The sequence below is a fragment of the Branchiostoma floridae genome, chromosome 4 (assembly GCF_000003815.2).
Source record: "Branchiostoma floridae strain S238N-H82 chromosome 4, Bfl_VNyyK, whole genome shotgun sequence".
Classification (NCBI taxonomy): domain Eukaryota; kingdom Metazoa; phylum Chordata; class Leptocardii; order Amphioxiformes; family Branchiostomatidae; genus Branchiostoma; species Branchiostoma floridae.
The window spans coordinates 31,816,282-31,837,350 of NC_049982.1; the positions used below are offsets into that span (position 1 = coordinate 31,816,282).

The following is a 21,069-nucleotide window of genomic DNA, read 5'->3' on the forward strand; positions in this document are numbered from 1 at the left end:
ATGGAAAAGAGGGGGGATGTGCAATAAGACTGGGTGGTAGACTGAAGGTGCTTAAGTTAAGGAAGGATCAGAGCAAGGTAGGAGATAGGAGGAAACTCCGAAAGTATACAGAAAATACTGGTTACTCTTATGACATTAAAACAAATTATGAAAGAAGACAACAGAAAGATGATACACAGTTGTCCCATATGGAAATTGTATTGTTAGAGACCTACAACCGACTGAGGTGATATGACAAGCAAAGTGGAAAAATGAAGCATCATCAAACATTAAGTTATAACTTTATCAAGTATTTTTTTCAACTCCTTTGCATATCAATTCATAGTCTATTTAATATGTATAGTTAGGGTATAAAATCTGTTTTCTATTTTTTTCTACCAGATCTTTCCAATGTCAATGATGAGAAATAGTGTATTCTATCCAAAACGTCTGGTTGTTTCCAAAATCATATCCAGCTGCCATTTCCAAATGTGTTGCTGAAATGGTGCTATGAGGTTGGACTCCTAGAGTCCTACATGTATGTGATAAACACTGACATTTTGATGCCCGCAGGGAAGATTCAGTGTCACCTTTGCAAAACATCAAACCAATCCAGGTTTAAGGATTTGGCAGTAAAAATGTCTTTTCGATTTGTCTCCGCATTTGAAAGAGCGTCTATCTGGACGTGACAGTTTTGAGATGTCTTCAGTCTAGTTACACCAAATGTTCGACTCCTGTGTGACATTTTGATGTATGAAGATTCAGGGTCATCTTTGCAAAACATCAAACCAATCCAGGTTTAAGGATTTGGCAGTAAAAATGTCTTTTTCACGGGACTACGCATTTATCTGGGATCCACCGTGGTAGGATACTTTCAATCACAGGGCTCGAAATACTTTTTCCTGCATTCCTGCACTGGTGCAGGTAACATTGATAATAACCTGCACCAAACAAATTTTACCTGCACCACTCTGAATTTAGGAAGTATGGATCATACTAAAATGGTTCAGGAACCATTGCTATTTTTTCCTTTTATACTTGATAGGTGGTAACAGTCGATGCAGCTAAGAACAATCCACATACACCTACATCATAGGACATTTATGTATAAAACCCAGTACATAGACCAGTGCAGGTTAGGTGCAGGTAAACACCAGAAATACCTGCACAGCTCCATTTTTACCTGCACTGATCCAATTTTACCTGCACTAACCTGCATATGCAGGTGGTATTTCAAGCCCTGAATCTAAACCAAAAATCAAAGTTTCCAACGAGATGCCAACACCTACAAGAGCCCCCAAGAGAAGACGTTCATCAGCATACTACTAAGATTTAGGATTTACAGTTTATTGCCTAGTTGGTGGGGATCATTGTAGAATACATAACGTTGCCGCAGTACTCATAACAAATTGATTTGATGGTTCTGGGATCTTAAAAACAAAACATAAACAATATGCTGCACTCGAAAATGAAAATGAAAGCAGTTCAGTTTTTGACGTCAAGGAAACTTTGTACCTTGGTACACAGTTTTTGGATTGGAGTGTAAAATATTGATTCATATGTTGTGGCATGATACATTTTGACTGATTCTGTCTATAATGTTTAATACAAGGTATAAACTGGTTACACATTTCCAACTGTTTTGTAAAAATAAAAGTTCCATTTCACAATTTTTTGTTATGAAATACAGCAATACTATGTTGTCACAGTGTTACCCTCTTCCTTTCCGTTGTCTATGTTTCTTTCAATCTTTGGGTTTTTGACTTTTCTATCTCTCAAGGATATAATCTATCAGATACAGGTCAAATAATATATGAACATTCAGCTATGTATTTGTATCACAAGGTATTTTATAGCTCAAAGAGTTTATTTTCCTCAGTAAAAACAATTTCCCATCTGAGATTCTGATTTGGCAACCACAGTTAAAATGTGCACATCTTAAATGCCGTACTAACAGTCAAATTGAATGCAAATATAGAATTAAGTATTCGTTTCCTGCTCCTAACCCAAGATGGGAGCATGGAAAATCTATGATTTGAATTTCCAACATGTTCTGTCCAGGGATCACTTTGCGATAAGATTCTTCCGCTTCTGTATTCCGATTTATCTTGGGTAGCGAGTCATATATTAATGGGTGAGGTCTAAAAGGACCCATATATACCATGACAAAGATATATAACATCCTGGTGTGAGGCCGATATCCTTGTCAACCACACATCATCGCAATCTACAACATCTCACTTTCTCCTTTCCATTCTTGAAGGATGTGACACTTAAATGGAACGAGGCATTACCTGAATCAACAATTAGTTACACTGAAGACCCATGAAGCTTTTTATACACCAAAAACGATATATCAACACAGTGTTCGAGCCAGCCTGAATCTTTTTTCCGTCCCCTGGATTTTGAATTTTGAAATCCTGTCAAGCGCCGATGGCGCAACAATCCTAGGGGGTCCGGGGGGCATGCTCCCCCTAGAAAATTTTGAAATCTAGACCCTCTGAAATGCCATTTCCTGCATTTTGAGGGGTAAATTTTGCTGGTAGACTCTGCTTGGTTCAATGGTGTTTGTTATATACTTATAATATCTTTACATGCCGATTTTTGTCCATTATAGAGGACAGAATGGGCAAATTTTTTTCTGTCCACAACAGCGAAGGACAGAATTACGGATGCTCGCTAGAACCCTGCATCAACATAATGATAAACATGTTTGCTTGTCCCTCTAGCTTACATAGTAGCAGGGTCTCTGAACCATATAAATACAGGAGAAACATATAGAAAGAAAAATGCATGATTATTCATGTTTCTAAGAAAGAAGATTCACTGCAGATTGGTTTTCTTAGTATTTGGGTGTTGAGCATAATTGCATTACTATTTGTGTCATTGATATTAATATTTATGATGGTTCAAGTTTCTGTATGTTTCACAGATATAAATGACTCTTACAAACTTGTGACAATATTTCCAAAAGTCTTCAGAGTACAAATTTTACACCTTCAGGGTCAGACATGCTGCAATACTACTATAAATGAGGAAAACAAAGTGCAAACAATTTTATTAAATCAAGCAAGCACATTTAAACAATCTGAGAAGATATGATCAAATGTGTTTGCAATACTTCAGACTTATTATTTTTCTTCAACATGGAAATGGTTATAGCCGACACCCCTTCATTCGTAGATGTAACACCACTCACTGGAGTCTAAAGTTGAATCATACACCTTTGGTCAGTGGTCGACAATCAAAGGTTACATGTAAATCTGACATTACAAACTTACAGAGAATTCAGAACAAAGCCGAACTGTAATTTCAAACTCAAGAAAACTGGGTTTAACCAAATTTTCAACTGATCAGCTCCAGTCTTTGTCAAGGAATGGACAATCCACCGCTTCTGTGACGTTACCTTATGTAGATAGCACATGTGACTCAGTGAGCAGTGGATCATAAGTTGCAAAAAGTCCATGGCACCCTCCATCTCTGTCTAGAGATGGTTGTAAAGCTCTGATGTAGATGGCCTCTTTGATTCCTCTAGCAGAAAAGTCTGGTTCCGTGTCCAGGATTCTCACTTTGTCCAGCAAGATCGAGTGTCCAGATGACTCTATATGTATGTGTTATATGAAACTTCTAGAGATGTTGAACTTGGGCATTTGTGTTTGAGGAAACTGGTCTTATGCGACAGACTTTCTGCAACTTATGATCCACTGCTCACAAGTCATGTGTGCTATCTACATAACATGACATTACAGAAGCAGTGGATTGTCCATTCCTTGACAAAGGCTGGAGTCGATCAGTCAAAAATTTGAGTAAGTCCAATTTTTGTCGTGTTGGAAATTACAGTTTAACTTTATTCAGAATGACTTCTAGCAACACAGAAGCCTGGATACCAGACCCCAGCCTGATCTCAACAATATCTATAATGTGGGGATAGAGATACAGTCAAACCTGTCTATAGCGGCCACTCAAGGGACTGGAGAAATATGGCCACTATAGACAGGTGGCCACTATAGAGAACATGTTGATCAATTGACCATGAGCAAGCTACACATGGTATCAGTTCCCACTAATCTTTCTCACCAAGTAACATTGTCTCGATCGGTTATTTCACCGACAAAGACTTGCACTTTAATGATCAAGGCATGCACACCTTCTGCTACCACCAAAATGACCCTGTCAGGAACTCCAAATCCTCGCAAACTACAATTTCAAACTCGGTGCAGGGTGACATAAGGCTGCAGTATGGTTGCAATAGGCAGTGTTTCTGTATCAACGGGACCGGAAATCATGTGGCCGTGGCCGCGTTGGACAGGTGGCCGCTAAGCCTATTTCTTAATCATTACGAATCAAAGGGACCGACAAAAAGTGGCCACTATGGCCAGGTGTCTGCTAACCAAAGGTGGCCGCTAATACAGGTTTGACTGTACTTAGAGAATTTGGCTGGGGTCTGGTATCCAGGCTAGCAATACATGAACTTTACAGTTAACAAACAAGGAAGTTGAAGGTACCTCTCCACTCACCCTGCCCTCGTGGTATCCAACCCTCCGTCATCTGTGCAACATTGTTAACTGCAGAAACAAGACAAGTGACATCTGGTTAAGACAAAATACAACATTTCTCAAGCTCAAAAGAAATACATTCTGATCAATTTTTTCAAAGAGCATCGTCAAGATTTAATATCAACCCTCATAATTCCTCCGGGTGTCATACATGTAATACGGCCACATAAAAAAAAAATTGTAATGTTTATAGAGGCCTTCTCAAGATTGTCTTGAACACCTAAATATCTGAGGTGTATATAACTCATGATTACTGATATTGCATTGGTGCAACTCTTTAAATCACTTTAAATTCATGTATTCTTTTTCTCATGTGGCAGTATTATGACATTCAACTTAGAATTATGAAAGTTGATGTTATACAAAAATATTGTTTCATTGCATAAATTGTGGTCTATTGTATTCATAACTGTTCACTGCATTTTTATTTTCCTGTATCTGCATGTGTTTGTACAATGTACCTATATATCATTGAATTCTATATGGCAGGTATTTTTATCAGTGGGGCTAGAGGGGTTGCAAATCAGTAAGGTGCGAAGTCTGCCATCTCTGATGGAGTTGTTTTCCACAATCCGTCATTCTGTACAAATTCCACATCCGTGCTCCAAAGTGACCTTTGAAGTCGCTAACGTGAATAATGGTACAGCTATAAACATATCAATCCACTCAGTAAGGTACGTATACCCCTACTTTACGCACAATACATTATGTATGAAGCATGTGACTTGGACAATTTTTTTGCGAAGACGGTATACACAATGTACAACAGTACAGTATATGACTTACCCTTATCCAAGTTACAAATATACTAAAAATATCTAAGATATCCGTTGTAAGTATTGTGTAAGATATATGGTAAAACAACAATGTAAAGTGTAAAGAATTATTTCATGACCCTTAAAATCACCTACACCAATGTTGTGCAATTATACATGATTTCTAATTGCTACCTTCTCCACGGTGTATTAGATTGTTTTTGGTCCTAGAAAAACTATCAATACATGTGATAAATGTCTTATCCAAGCAAATAAGAGGTGTCAGTACACTACATGGAAAACACATTCAGGTATCATTAATCATTGCAAAGTATATGACATTGTATGCAATTATAGAATCTAGTTACTAGAATCAAAGGGTATATAGCTTCAGAGTTGTTGTTGTTTTTGTATCACAGTCTCGGTTGTCAAAAATAAAATGCTGTTTAGGAACCATTTTGCACCAGAACCAAAACCTCCATTGATTTTTTTCCCGTTGTCTTGACTTCTTTTACCCAAACCAATTTCCTTTCAGTGCTGTGAATATCCCTGAGGCAAGGATGGTTGAAAATGTTTTCAATGTCAACATGTACCTCAGAAAATCAAATGTAGGTGTAACGCTGATTCACCTTTATCCGAGGGTAACCTATATTCGTTGTTTGTGAGAAAAACGTATTCAGGGATATGAAGTCGACGGATGGTGGTTTCAAATCGGAACATTTTGAAACTATTGCAAATTTGAAACCACTGCCAGCAGACTTAATACTCGTAAATGTGCTGTTTTTAAAGACAACGAATAAAAGTCACCCCACGGATAAAGGTGAACTAGAGTTACTACGTTTGTGGAAGCTCGCTCTGTGCAATATTGGACATGGTATTATGTTAGAAATTACATTTCACAATGCTCTAGGCATTATTCGTTCAAGATTGCAGCATACATCATGTATATTTGCCTCTCCAATGCCTAAACCATCTATCATATACGTATAATCTATCTTTCTTTCTTTTTTACTATTTTGTATTTTCAGTTGTGAGCCCTGTTTATCTCATATTACTGGAATACTGAGGAACAGACAAAAATCATCTAAAGATTATATAGAGAGGAATCATGGGGCATGGAATCCATGCTAATCAAGAATAGCACAATCTATCTACTTTACATACAATTCTACAAGAATGATTCCCTTGAAGAATAATAAGAATAATTGGCCTGATAATGATTGCAGTCAACATTCCGCATGAAGAATATTTGTCAGCTGTGCTGTGCGTTCAGAAAAATCTGAAAAGGAACAGTATTTTTCCATAAAACCTCCCCTTCCTTATCACGTAATACAGACTTCAGGGCTCGAAATACCACCTGCATATGCAGGTAAAATTTGAGCTGTGCAGGTATTTCTGGTGTCTACCTGCACCTAACCTGCACTGGTCCATGTACTGTTTTTTTTTTTTACGTAAATGGCTTATGATGCAAGTGTATAATGGATTGTTATTAGCTGCAATGACTGTTACCACCTATAAAGAATAAAAGAAAGAAAAAAATGGTTCCGAACAATTTATTACGATCCATACTTCCTAAATTGTGTTGCAGGTAAAATTTGTCTGGTGCAGGTAATTTTTAATGTTACCAGCACCAGTGCAGGTGTGCAGAAAAAAGTATTTCAAGCCCTGGACTGCGTTTTCCTGTAAACATATCCATCAGCCTTAGTGGGGCCCAATGGCTCAATGATCAAAACAAGAATTGCGAATTTTCTCAGAAAACCTACTCGCTGCGACTGCGACGATTCCCATTCGAATGCGGGAAGACATTGACGGACGTAACCTGACCTTGGCAGGTTTATCCCGGAGACTTCGCAAGTAAGAATCACCTTGGCGAAGGCTCCGGCGGCATTACGTATGCGTGATCCTGCCGGGGGCTTGATGGATGGATGGGTGGGTGATGACGCACATGTGTAAGCAGGCACCTGCCTGGGAAAACAACCCACGCCCCCACACCCCACGAACAGCTTCTCTCCTCTACAACAGGAATATTCTAGCCTTAAAATTATCAAATTAGATTATAGAATTTTCCTTAATGCTCTACAATTACATATTTATTCTTGTAGCTGAAATGTTAAATATTTCCAATGGAATATTACTGTAAAAGGTTTCAAGAACTTAACTGCTTTTGTGCTCAACAGCAAGAATATTCTAACCATAAAATTATCAAATTAGATTAGATTATAGAATTTTCCTTAACACTTATGACTTACAAATTCATTCTCGTGGCTGAAATGATAGATATTTCCAATGGAATATTACTGTAAATAGTTTCAAGAACTTAACCTCTTTTGTGCTCAACAGCAAGAATATTCTCACCATAAAATAATCAAATAAGATTATAGAATTTTCCTTTAACGCTCTACAATTAGCAATCTTATATTCTAGTGGCTGAAATGCTAAATATTCAAACCATTGCAATATTATAGGTTTTCCAAAACATCAATACAGAATTCAACCTCTTCTGTGCTCAACAACAATCACAATTTCTAACCATAAAAATACCAAATAAGATGATAGAATTTTCCTTAATGCCCTACAATTACAGGTTTATTCTAGAGGCTAAAACATTAAATATTGCCAGTTGAATATTGCAGGTTCTCCAAAACATTAATACAGAATTCAACCTCTTTTGTGTATAACAGCAAGAATATTCCAACCATAAAATAATCAAATAAGATGATAGAATTTTCCTTAAAACTCTACAATTACAGGTTTCTTCTAATGGCTGAAATGTTATAACTATTGCCAAGGGAATATCATGGGTTTTCCAAAACATTAATACTGAATTCAACCTCTTTTGTGCTCAACAGCAAGTATATTCTAACTACAAAATAATCAATTCAAATGACAGAATTTCCCTAAACACTCTACAATTGCAGGTTTATGCTAGTGGCTAAAACACTAAATAGTTGCAACCAGTGAAAACATTGATACAAAATTCACACTAGGGATTAAAGTATGACTATAGCTGGACCGGTATCAATAACAACTGCAGAGATTAGTACTGTAATTAACGGTACAAACGCACCACGTGAGATAGAGGCATAGGTGTGCTTACAACATACTGATAACGTACACGGAACATTAGGCACATCATAGTCTTCTTTCTGCTAATTGTGCCATTAAAATGTACCATTCTCAGCCTTTCCTCATGCGTTAGCTGCAGGTTGACATTGACCTTGTTTCAGGGACATCCTGAATGTCAGAAGGAGGACATTTTCGGAGAAGCCGCCTTTTACCTAGTGAGATTTCTGCTGAGATGACGCTTGAGGATTTTGTATTATGAAGATACCTGCTGTGTTGCAAGCAAATTAGGAAACAGCCTAGTACTAGTAGTAGATTATTACTAGATAGATTTTAATTTTAGCACCATGGGAGTTAAGCATTGTTTTAGACTTGTCTGTTTGTCTGGCTGGATATATTTCTGGGAATAACAACATACACAAGCATATCGTACTCTTCCTTCAGCCACTAGGGGGCCCAAACTCACAGCACTTACTCTCTGCTCCAAGGGCTATCTTAACTACTCAGAATTCATGGCCACAGTATGTCCAGAACACAGGACATCAAAAATAGAAGTTCCACTGCAGTACCTTAGCAAGCCGCAAGGGGGGGGGGGGGGGCATTACTGAACTTGACCTTCATTTTTCCGACCCCTACCCACCTACCAAATATCATCAGGATCCATCCAAGGCTTCTCGAGTTATGCTGTTGACACACACACACACACATACACACAGACAGACACACACACACAGACAGACAGACAGACACACACGCTCAAAACCTTCTGCCATTCTGGCGAAGGTAAAAATTTACTGTAGAGTGCAACTCGGCGACACGTCCCACTAGAAAGCTTTAAGCAACATTTGCACTCAGATGCATGAAGGTCAAGTGTGACGGGTCGTTCAGTGTAATATAACCAGCTGCTGCCGCACCACACGCCTGCAAAGCTGGTGTGTTACACCGAAGGACGGCTATATAGAAACAGATACATATACAGCGCTGCCATTCAAATGCAATGTTGCTATTTTTGTCAACTTGGGTCTGGAAGGGTCGCAAGGCACTGTGGGTAAGGGCATGAAGTCTGTCATATCTGATTGCCTTGTTGTATGTTTGGTTGCATCATCTAAGAAACTAAAGGCCAATAATTTAATAAAGGAGCTTAATGTCATTATAATGTACATAAAACTTCTATGACTTGAGCCTGAATATAGTACAATCAATGGAAATCTTATGATTCTTCTTACATGTACCTTATGATTTGTATGATTTTTTTAATCAAAACTTTATGTCTAACCAAACTGCTCAAAAATTAACTAAAATACCAAAATTTCACACAAAGCCATGTCATCTAGTTTTACATATTTGTATGACAATTCAAGGGAAAAAATTTGCGCTTGCTGTTATTACTGCACAGGGCTCAAAATACTGGGTGCATGTGCACCCAGGTGCACCCAAAATTGGAGCTGTGCACCCAATTATTTTCTGTGGGTGCACCCAAATATTTTCTTGCGTTTAGGCCATGTTGATTTGATTATATGGATGACATCCTCTGGGAACTCCAAAATTGATGCGAGCGAGCGAATAAAAAAAAAGTTTGGCCAAAAAAAAAAGTTGGCTTCAGTATGAAATCAATGTGGCCAGGAAGGTTGAACATAGGACTACAAACACATAGTATGGTATACCAACAGTTAGATGTTGCGACCAGTACATCATACGGGTGCAAAACATTTTTTTCTTCTTGGACCAATCTGAAATAAACAGACCTGAAAAAAAATCAGACGAACGGGGTTCGCCAATTGCAAAATGGACACACTATGTCGGCGGGTGTTTGGGGTCTTACCGGGCCAAGAAGACAACAAAAGCGAAGTGAGTAGAGGTTATAGTCACTTGCACCAAGTTTCTACAGGCAAAGGTACAGAGACAGTTAGCCTTTATTACATGAAGATGGGATTTTAAAATGCCAGTGGTAGTTCAATGATCCACCAATGAGATTCCTTTGTACCAAAATTGACCAATTACCATTGTTTTGAGTATTATCAGTTCTCAAGTTTCCACAGACAACCAGGTCCAGGTTCACGTCCACCTGGAAATGATCCTCTGGACCTGAACGGGACCTATCCTGAATTTACTGGTACATGTACAAACCCCTACCTATACTTTTTTTTTCTTTCTGTCCTTTCACATCTTATTCTTTGACTTTTGAGATTTATTTTGGCATTCTATCATCAGTATGGCATCAGTTATCGATTTTCTGATACTTTTTTTTTCAATCTATGGAATATTTGTGCTCATTTTACAGCTACTTTGCACAATTTACTGTGTGGTCCAAAACTTTTTTTTTTTTGGAAATGGCCGAAAATTGGTGCGACCAGTGCACCCAATCCAAAAAATGATTTTCGAGCCCTGCTGCATATTGAACGCAATTAAAGCACAGACGAAAATCAAACGCCTTCAGAAGATGGTGTCTTTTTTATGGACAGCTATCATTTGTAAAGCAGTAAACCATTATTAACATGACCTCAATTTCAGTCTTGTCGCCTTGTACGACCTCTTTAATTTCCTACAAGCCTGCCATTGTATCCAACCACCTCTTCAAGATGTACCCAGTGGGACTGTATTCCCATATTTGGAATAAAGGTACTCATGTAAATACAATGCTTTCTGAAGGATTTATAAGGAGGATATACCAGCGCTCACGGTTATGTCACGGTGACACAGTGGTAGGCAAAAAGCAGGTGTTTGTCCTTATAAAGATTGATTTACATATTAACCAGTAATTTCATCTGCTAATTTGAATATTAATCGATAATCTAATATGTACAAGTCCTAGCTAGGCACTAGTCGTGGAATAACCCGGATGAAAACAACAACAGCGATCACTTGTATATTACTTAGTTTGTATGTAGGAAAATGTATGATAGAAAATTAGAACATTTTTATTTACACTCCTAAGAAAAGGCCCAATTCTTGTAAAAACTACAACTGGCAGACAACACCCACTCTTTATACAATTGACAAAACTGATACTGATAGCACCGGTCAAAGAAATTATGAGTAAGTCCTTTCTAAATGCGGGATTGGAAATTCAACTGTGACATGTCCCCTATTTGCTCCTTACAAAGACAGCTGTAAGTGTAACAGCTGTCATTCCAGCTTGAACACCTGTCTTTGCAGCTGTACAAAGTCTTCTCAGAATAATCATTCTCCAAATGAAATAAGCATGGAAGGATACCAGGTAATATAGAATAATAACCTTCCACAATGTTACAGATGATATGCAAGGACCGGAATTATTTTCATCTTTCCTGCAAAGGAGAAACCAAAATGAATGTTTGTCTTTCTTGAAATTTCTCTAGGATGATCGGATGACTTGCACAGAGAATGAGTAGGAATCACCTTTTAAATCAATTACAATTTTCAAAAAGCCAGTACCATATTGTAATTGTTTCCGAGAAATAAACCTAAAAAAAGCAAATTACAAAACATACCTGCAGGGCAATGGTTTGCAATCCATTGTGCAGACAAGCAAAAGTGAAACATAAAAATTAAAAGATACATTTGAGTAATGGTATAAAAAAATAACTGTCTTCTTGAACTGTTGTTGACAAAATAAATGACGGCAGTTCTATCCAACACATTTTCTGATCTATGATGGATTAAAAGGAGGGTATTGGTACATCACACTACTTTTCTCCTTGTGAGAATAATGCATGAAGCCGGCATCTGTGCCGGTGAGCAGGCCTGGAGGCATGTGATAGGTGATGGCCCAACAAACATGGCTCCACCGGGAAATTGGGGCCTGCCATAGATGTGGACGCACTAAAAAACCTGCCCTGCTTTCCAACCTTAAAAACAGACATTCCATCAATCTCCGGATTATCTTGTAACTAGTAGTAGTAGTATCCAACATTCATCGTCGTACATGCATAGATGTTTGTAGTGGTTTTATGTTCATGGTTTTCGCACCAGGTTGGTTCACCGCAAACTCAAAACCACTGCAAATATTTTTCCATTACACTCCATTTTCCTCTATCGTGAAATTAATTAAATCCCAGCCAACTTTGATGCATTTACAGTGTATTTATATTTTTCACATGGTTGATGATGTTTACAACTATGTGGAATCTAAGCAATGACCATCAAGAATTCCAACAATCAGTTAGGATAAAAGGATGCCTGCAACACTTCAAACATGTGATACGTCTAAAATAAACTTTGATTTAAGGTAATATGAAACAAAATCAATATCCTCATTTCTATCCATCGTAGATCAGAAAATATGATGGATAAAGGAGTCAAAATATCTTATTCCTTCAGCCTATCAAATCATAACAAAAATAACAGTTCAACAAGACAGTTATTTATCAAACCATTACTGAAATGCATCTTTTATGTTTCATCTTTTATGTTTCATTTTGCTTTTTCTGCACAATGTCAATGGACTGCAAACTTGCAGATATGTAACGTTTTATATTTTGCTTTTTTTAGGCTTTTTTCTCGGTAACGATTACGATATGGTGGTGGCTTTCTGACAAGTGTAATTGATTTAACATATCTTCTTACAAATTCTCTGCAATGTAAATTTGATCAAACATATGTTTGCAGTACAGATATAGCACAAAATGGCAGCTTTATATCAGGTGGAACGCAGCCGTGTTGCGAAAACAGCCGCGTGCACAATTTAAACCCTGCCACGCCCCCCAAACCGGTACCCTTCCCAAGAGTCAATCCATCAACCGTAGGCAACTGGATCTACGCTGATACAACCCGCAGTATCGTACCCATATCCCGGCCGTAAATTCTAAAAAACGGTACTGGAGTTTACCAAGGAAAGGGAGAATATGTTCTTGGGACTGCTCCAATAAATTCTTGGAAAAGCAACGAAATAATCTCCATCAATTTTGCAGTGGCGAACCCGAGAGGAGTCGAGGCAATAATATCGTCCGGTGGGAGTGCGTATCTGACGTCAATGCAGGCCAGGTGGCTCCTGGGAAATCTCCGCATTACCCATATTAATGGCTAACTGGGTTCCCGCGGGGATGGTCGCGTTTACCAAAAATAGGATTTTCGCTGTTTGCTGCACTTACGTACGGCAATCTATTCGAAATTCTAGCTGGTAATTCATACCTCCTCTGCGCATAACATTTCAATTTCCGACGCAACCTTTACGTCTAGAAACAATCACTGCACATTAATTTTCATATTCATCTACACCACTGGCAAAGAAAACTGGGTGTAAAAAAATAAGGATCATAAAAATATGATCTGTATTCATGCTGTATTCATAATTGATCCTGTTTCACAGGTCCAGCATTGTTTTTCCCACATTGACGTGCGTCACATTGGGTATCTTTCAAGGGTCACCTTAGAACGAGATATTTGCACAATTTCACCTGCAGGCCAGAAGGCTGTCCGCTATTTAACCTTGAACTTCTAGTTTCGTACAAATTAACTGCGATGAAGTTTTGATGCGTTGATCCAACGAACACAAGCAGCAAAAGGAATGGACGCTACACAAGGCAACAACAATCTAGCGTTTTACTGTACGTTGCTTGAATTATTTATCGTCTTCACCCTGAAGACGCCCCTCTCAGCATTTGCTGATCCTTCCAGTCACATCGTGCTTCACCTGTCTAGGTAGTTAATGAAACATCCCAATTCAATCAGACATCTCTATTTCTGATTGGTCAGCCTCTCTACCAGATGTCAGTTTCATAATCGCTTAACGTAAATTCATAGGCTGACTTCTCATTCGTGCAAAATAACGTCTTAATAACTTCGCAAGATGTGAACTACAGTTTCTGAATTGGCGAAGACTTTAGCGTAACACACCCATGGTGCTAAACGTTGCTACAAATGCCTATGTTGCTAGGTAGTGCAGTTTTGCCATTGCCAGCTTGTAGGGTGTGTCTGTGTAATGCTACAGATGGTGCCTTCCCTAGAGACAGGGGAATGTATGCTCCATAGGCTGTCAGTAGAGTCACAATATCCACTACAAATTACTCATATCACATGCAACATAACCCTTAGATTTCTTCAGAACATAGAAACATTTTGTGACCCTTGCAGTTCTCAAAAGCATTGCTTCCATTGTCATTTTTTACATCATAATGATGCAGATTCAATACCATAAATATTACACATAAAATTGCGCTCAAAAAGTATTGCACGTCATACATTGCTACTCTGGAGTCATAAAAGGAAAACATAAATATACAAATCATAAACCATATGTATGAATTTCAAAAGCTGGGGGCGACCCTTACATGTAAATAAAAAATCTTTTTCCCCTCGTTTGAACTCACAGCGTTCCATCCCTAGTTGCCAGAAGATTTTCAAGTTTTGATGAATTACATTTGGACAATATATTTAAACAAATGCATTTATCTTAATATCAAGAATATATTTATATAAAAAAAGAAAAGCGTTCATGTTCGTAAGTCTTTTAAGCCTTGCGTTACAAATGGTAAACAAGCAAGACGCTTTCGTGAATGTATCTTTCGATTTTATGTCTTGTCTTGATTCAAGAAATATCTTCATTTTATTTTTCTACATGAATTTAGTTCTATTTCAGCTTTAGTAAATTTTGTTTACAAGCTTAGATAAAAGTATCCATTTGTGTTTCCCCCTATTCTTGTGCCTTCAATAACAAATGAAAACAAAATCCCTCCCTCGGGACATGCCCGGCATCTGTGCACTAATTCAATATTAATACTATTAATCAATTTCCAACACACCGGAGAAAACAGAGCTCATTAGAGCTCTACAACTAATCTGCATATTCAGAAGTGAACCAATCCATGGATGCAGGTGTGTGCTGTATTATGTTCATGTGAATTAAATCATTTTCATAACAACACATATCTCTTTCTCTATATTCATGTTTTAAAATAATCAAAGCTTAACACCAGGCATAAAGATTCACTGTCTACATCTCTTCGGTTATAGCAAAATACACTTTTATTTATATCATACCTGGGCCGTATTTACGTTCGATATCGGTTTTCTAACCGGTCCGTATTTTACAGTACGGCCCAGGGCTTAACACTTTGATTCGAACGATTGGAACTCGCTTGCTTACGCCAGTGTTGAAAATTCGAACAGCTGTTCAACTGTTAGCCCGGTTCTTTTGTTCGAATTGACGAATAAAGTTGTTGATGCGATGTGCATTGATGTAAAGTCTTTTGCTTTTTTTTGCGGTAAACTTGAGTTTGATCGGGTTGGCATGACATAAACAAGATACCACACGGGTATTCCGTACCAGCCCTCTCGCGGGCCTTCAGCCATCGGGCAATCCTACCCGTGGTTGGGCCATACCTTGGGCAATATGGAATATCCAGTGTTGCATTTTATATTTACATTATTTTTCACCCAATATTTCTGAATCTCTAATCATTTACTGTTAATAGGGCTCTAACTCTAACATAACTAGAGTTATGCTGACCACAAATATCCGGAAATACAAACAGACAGACACACCAAAAACTGTACCTCCATTTTTCATGGAGGTAAAAACACATTCACCAAAACACAAAAAAACTTCCTTTCTTCCATCATACTTTGTTCATAGTAATAAAAAAAACTTGTGAAACGTTACACCCATACTGTGAGACTTGTCAATAAGCACAATTCATTGATCAAAGTCTACACTTCATCAATTATTGACCAGAAGAAATGTATGAATGCTGTCTTCCTAAACAGACTAGGACAGATCCATTCACCTGTAGAACTAAGACTTAGTGTAAGTGGTCACCAAAGAAGAAGAGGCCACCAAATTCCACCCAAACTTCCTCACATTCACTGACAAAAAGAAAACAATTCTCCTTCTAACATTATAAAACCCACACATAATACAAAAGGTGGGATCTTTCGTCTTCCACTGTCTTCGAAAAAGGAGTCGAACCCAATAACCCATGATCTAGAGTTAGCTTTTACTAGCTTTAGACTACAATGTAGAGTAGACACTTGTGATATTGTTTTTACACTGTTTGAGTCTTATGTTACCTGCAATTAGCCCACGGGCAAGAATTTGCAATAAACTTTACTTTTCAATCTTTTTGAATATTTTTTTATGTTAGCCCTCTAACTCAGTCTCAGTATGACTTGTATTGTAGAACTGAGTACTGTACCCTTTTTTGCCGTTCAGTGCAATTCTTTTAGGTAGAATTTCAGTCTTTTACATGTATTTCTTACAAGTGATGGGTGCAAAATGTAAATTGCTTATGTCTTTTCCGTGCTAATCCAATAAATTCTATCGAAAATCAACACTACATTAATATGCACGAAGTGTAGACTGTAATTATCAACGATAAATATTTTGCAGACTGTTGTTTGCCATCCAGCTGTTATCCAATATCTTCAGGATTATGACAACCAGTCATAAGTTTCAATCAGATTTGTAACACCTTAGAACATGGCGTCATCCTGACTAAGGTCACATTACGTATGCAACGCACAACGTCTGTTACATGTTTCCCACTAAGATGACGACTCCAACCAAGAACACCAAGGTGAGGAGGTTTCTTGGGGAAAAGATAGAGTGCAAATAGAACAGGCCAAATTTCCGCAAAAATGCAGAGCGTTTTCCTTGTAGCCTTTTGTCGTGTAAAAAAAAATTAGGTTTTGCCAACCTGTAATTGTTCATGTTTATTCATACAGCTGATAAATTAATGTAAACCACTTTCTAAGCTTTGATTGGTTCACGGCACTTCTTAGCTCTGATTGGCCACTGACAGAAAAAGAAGAAAGGAAAAGAACACACCAGCAAAACAATAATGTTTTTCCCTATCAGAAAAAAAAAACATAAATAATCCCGTAGTAAAATTTGGGTAGGTGCAAATACCAGACAAAAACAATACCCCAATTGAAGGTCACTGGCCTTCTTCACAGAGTTAAAAATAAAATGATAAACTTGTTACAATTTCTTTATTACTGGTTCACAGAGGTGTTTTCCTCTAGTAATTTAGGTTCCTTGTTGTTGAAGACTGTTGTGTTTAAGAACTGATGTGTGCCAAACTGAGGTCACTTAGGCGGAAGTTTGACTCAGTGAACAAACACTTTGTACTTTCCACACTGTTATGTGTTTACTGTTACGAACTTGACTTTCCTGGTGATTAATGTTGTCGCATTTCCTACTCTGAGTCAAGTCTAATTCTGGTGCCCGTGGAATTTGATATTTGCAGAAGAATATATGTCTTACCTGATAGGAAATACATATTGTTTTTGCTGGTGTGTTCTTTTTATTTCTTCTTTTATCAGGAGCCAATCAGAGTTCAGAACTACCATGAACCAGTAAGAGCTTAGAAAAGCCATTAACCAATCAGAGCTCAAAGATACCATGAACCAATCAGAGCTTAGAACTGGGTAAGGATATTAGCTGTACCTTGTAAATATGAGCAATTTTTCATCCTTGCACACAATAGTATAGTGCGAACCTAATAGTATAATATCATTATGTTAATGACCTACAAAATTAGTCCAAAAACCAAGTAGATGTAGTTTTTTTATGTGCACACAATACTTTAGGACAAGCCTAATTATATAGTATTGTGTCTGAGTGGCTTGACAAAAGGCAATGGGGAAAACATTCTGCATTTTCACGAAAATGTTGCCTTTCTGGTAGTCTACATATGAAAGAATACCGGTAGTCAATTGGATATACTGTATACCATATATTTATGCACATAGCACCATTAGCACAGTCATTATTAATCCTTCCTTGATAATAGGTCTTCTTTGGTTTTAATTCTTCATCCCAACAGTAATTGTTTGGCCCCGCTGTTGCCATCATGATTAAATCTTCGACCCTTTTATTCTATGATTCCAGGATGAATGGGTCCCACCTAGTGTTGTGGCAACAGACGGTCAATAGGGAACTGGGGGCTTTTCGCAGCTGACCATTTTCTCCCGGGCCTATACATGAAACAACTGCAGATGATACGTGTACATGTGGCCTTTAAAACTGCATCTATTGTAAGATTCGGCAAATACATTTGTAAAGGCCAACATTTTCATGAAAATGCAGAATGTTTTCCCTGTTGTCTTCTGTGAAGCACCGAATACTTACCATTAACCCTATAGTATTCTGTGCTCGTACTGGTAGTAGTACTTTACCAAAAAAATACATCTACTTGGTTTTTGGACCATGTAATTATCATAATCATAAAGAAAAATAATCTTTTGCTTGCCCTTAATATTTTTGTTTGTGAGTTGCTCTTATTTGCAATATACAGCTAATGCCTACCTGCCCAATACTGCTAATATCCTAACACAATTCTAAGCTCTGATTGGTTCACGCCAGTTCTAAAATCTGATTGGCTCCTGACAGAAGAGGATAAAAAAATTAGAATACATCAGCAAGAACAATATATTTTCCCTAACATAAATATACCCTCTCTTGGGACTGGGAAAAATGATACAGTAGCAAATGCAACAGGGTCTAGCAATGTCAAAAGAACATCAACATTAGGTAGCTCTTACCATATGGAACATAATGGTGTTTGCTAAACCCAAGGGACAAATACAAACCCACTAGTAAAAGCACATGTGACTGTCGCATGACTACCGATAACACACGCCCTTTTCAATTCATGAAGTGTCAAAACTTCAGGAGTTTTGTCAATGATTTTTGGAAATTTTTGTCCACTTACTGTCTACATTTCTACATTGATTTCTTGAAAAACAAAGTATGTAGCTGTCACCTATTTTTTTTTACTTTCAGTATATACAGTATACTATATGTCAATCTTTTCATAGTGTTAAAGCAAGCTAGCACTTGAGGTGCCAGGGGGTTCCCCTCCCAAAATTTCTGAATCTATAACCTTCTAAAACACTATTTCCTGCATTTTCAGAGCTTAATTCTGTGAAGCAAATCCAACTTCCTAAATAGGTCTACCGCTAGATTAAATGTTTTCCTTGTTCACTAGAAACAGCTACATGTAACAGTGGTAGACAAAGCCTTTTTTGTTGGGACATTCTTGGTAGCGACTGTTGTGACTATGGTTTGAGTGTGCAAACGGGTAATATTTTATCGGACCTGCATAGCTCCTGACCGGAGTTTATCGTGCCATGTTGGTGTACATTGTACTTTGTTCCTTTTGGCACACAACAAGAACCAGGATGCCAGGCACTGAAACAATCTATGCCATAACAAGTATGCAGGGCTCGAAATATATCATATGCAGGCTTGTGCAGGAGCTGTGCAGGTATTTCTGGTGTCTACCTGCACCTAACCTGTACTGGTCCATGTACTGGGTTTTATACATAACGGTCATATCATGTAAGTGTATGTGGATTGTTATTAGCTGCATTGAATGTTACTACCTATAAAGTATAAAAGAAAAAAAAATAGCAATGGTTCCTGAACAATTTTAGTATCCATACTTCCTAAATTCAGAGCGGTGCAGGTAAAATTTGTCTGGTGTAGGTTATTATCAATGTTACCTGCACCAGTGCAGGTACGCAGAAAAAAGGATTTCAAGCCCTGAAGTATGGCTCCACTGCCTGACTTGATTGACATTTGAATGTAGCCTCTACCAGACTCTGTGGATGGCTGGACAAATAGTAGAAGTTGGACAAATAGAGGGAATAGTATGTTAGGGGAGTCGGCCTGCTATATACGCAACTCTGATCCCCTAGCGTACTATTCCCTCGGTTTATCCAATTTCTACTTTTGGGGGGAGTGGCGACTAGTCACCTGTTAGCCAATCAGCAAATTGAAGCTTGTGCCAAATACGGCAAGCTTGATATTCAAAACAAAATACAAATAATATATTTTTTTCACTATTTGACAGACAAGGACAATGTGGCACTGCAGTCAAGCTAGTAACTTATATTACAAGTGCCACATACACAGTACAGACAGAAGGTAAAGGTAGTCTTTTCTTTTACCTCCCCGACCGAAGTCAGGTACTCATTTTTACACCTGGGTGAAGTGAGAAAGGTCGTGTAAAGTGCCTTTCCCAAGGGCACAACGTCGGGGGGCATGGTGGGTGTCGAACTTGTAATACAAATAATATTAGTACATATTACTAATAGTAATACATAACGTTGTTCTACAGTCTTTTCTGCATCCAAACTTGCTTGTCAGGTACCAAATGTTAGTTTCCAATCCGTGGGTATAGGGCAACCACAGCAGCACAACAAAAAAACCTCTAGCAACAGGTTTAAGGTCATGTGAACGCCATGCCGCACTTCATGTCTACCATATTGGAAATTTGCAGTCTGGGCACTGATTGGTTAGTGCCAAATAAGGCAAGGTCATCAATAACTAGAGCCAAGACATCTCCAAAATGGTAGACATATGAATAAATTTTGATGCGAGTGTTTCTATTCTGGGTAGGCATCAAGCTCTGCTCATCATGAAACAAGGTCAGGTGCTTTGAAAGGATTCACACAGAGGGTCGTATGGTACTTGGGCAAGAATACTATCCAGAAGTAGAAACTAGCAACATTTTCAGGAAAATACAGGATATTTCCCTCCAAGTGATATTTGCTTTTTGTCAACCTACTGGCACACAACACTATACCATTAGGTCTGGCTTTGAGGCATCACAAAAAATTTTTATATTTGCCGTAATAGCTAATATTTCGCTCATATTTGCTGTAGTGTAACAGCTCATATGTCATTAATATGGCGATGTCACCAGCAGTTCTAAGCTCTGATTGGTTCCTGACAGAAGACCCAATCAATTTCCTCCAAAAATCTGAGAGCCAAGAAATTGTAGTGGACTAAT

The 21,069-nt window shown here is 38.0% G+C and overlaps 1 protein-coding gene across 6 annotated transcripts in view; it reads right to left on the reverse strand.

Moving 5' to 3' along the window:
• The window catches only part of LOC118414793 (cytoplasmic polyadenylation element-binding protein 2-like), a 44,087-nt gene that overhangs the window by 14,903 nt on the left and 8,115 nt on the right, over positions 1 to 21,069 (reverse strand). For 4 of the 6 annotated variants that reach the window (XM_035819045.1, XM_035819041.1, XM_035819042.1 and 1 more), the window contains exon 3: positions 4,485 to 4,544. In XM_035819045.1, coding sequence (XP_035674938.1) covers positions 4,485 to 4,544 — 60 coding nt within the window. The remainder of the gene's footprint in view (positions 1 to 4,484; positions 4,545 to 21,069) is intronic. The other 2 variants (XM_035819046.1, XM_035819043.1) reach the window with 1 other exon arrangement.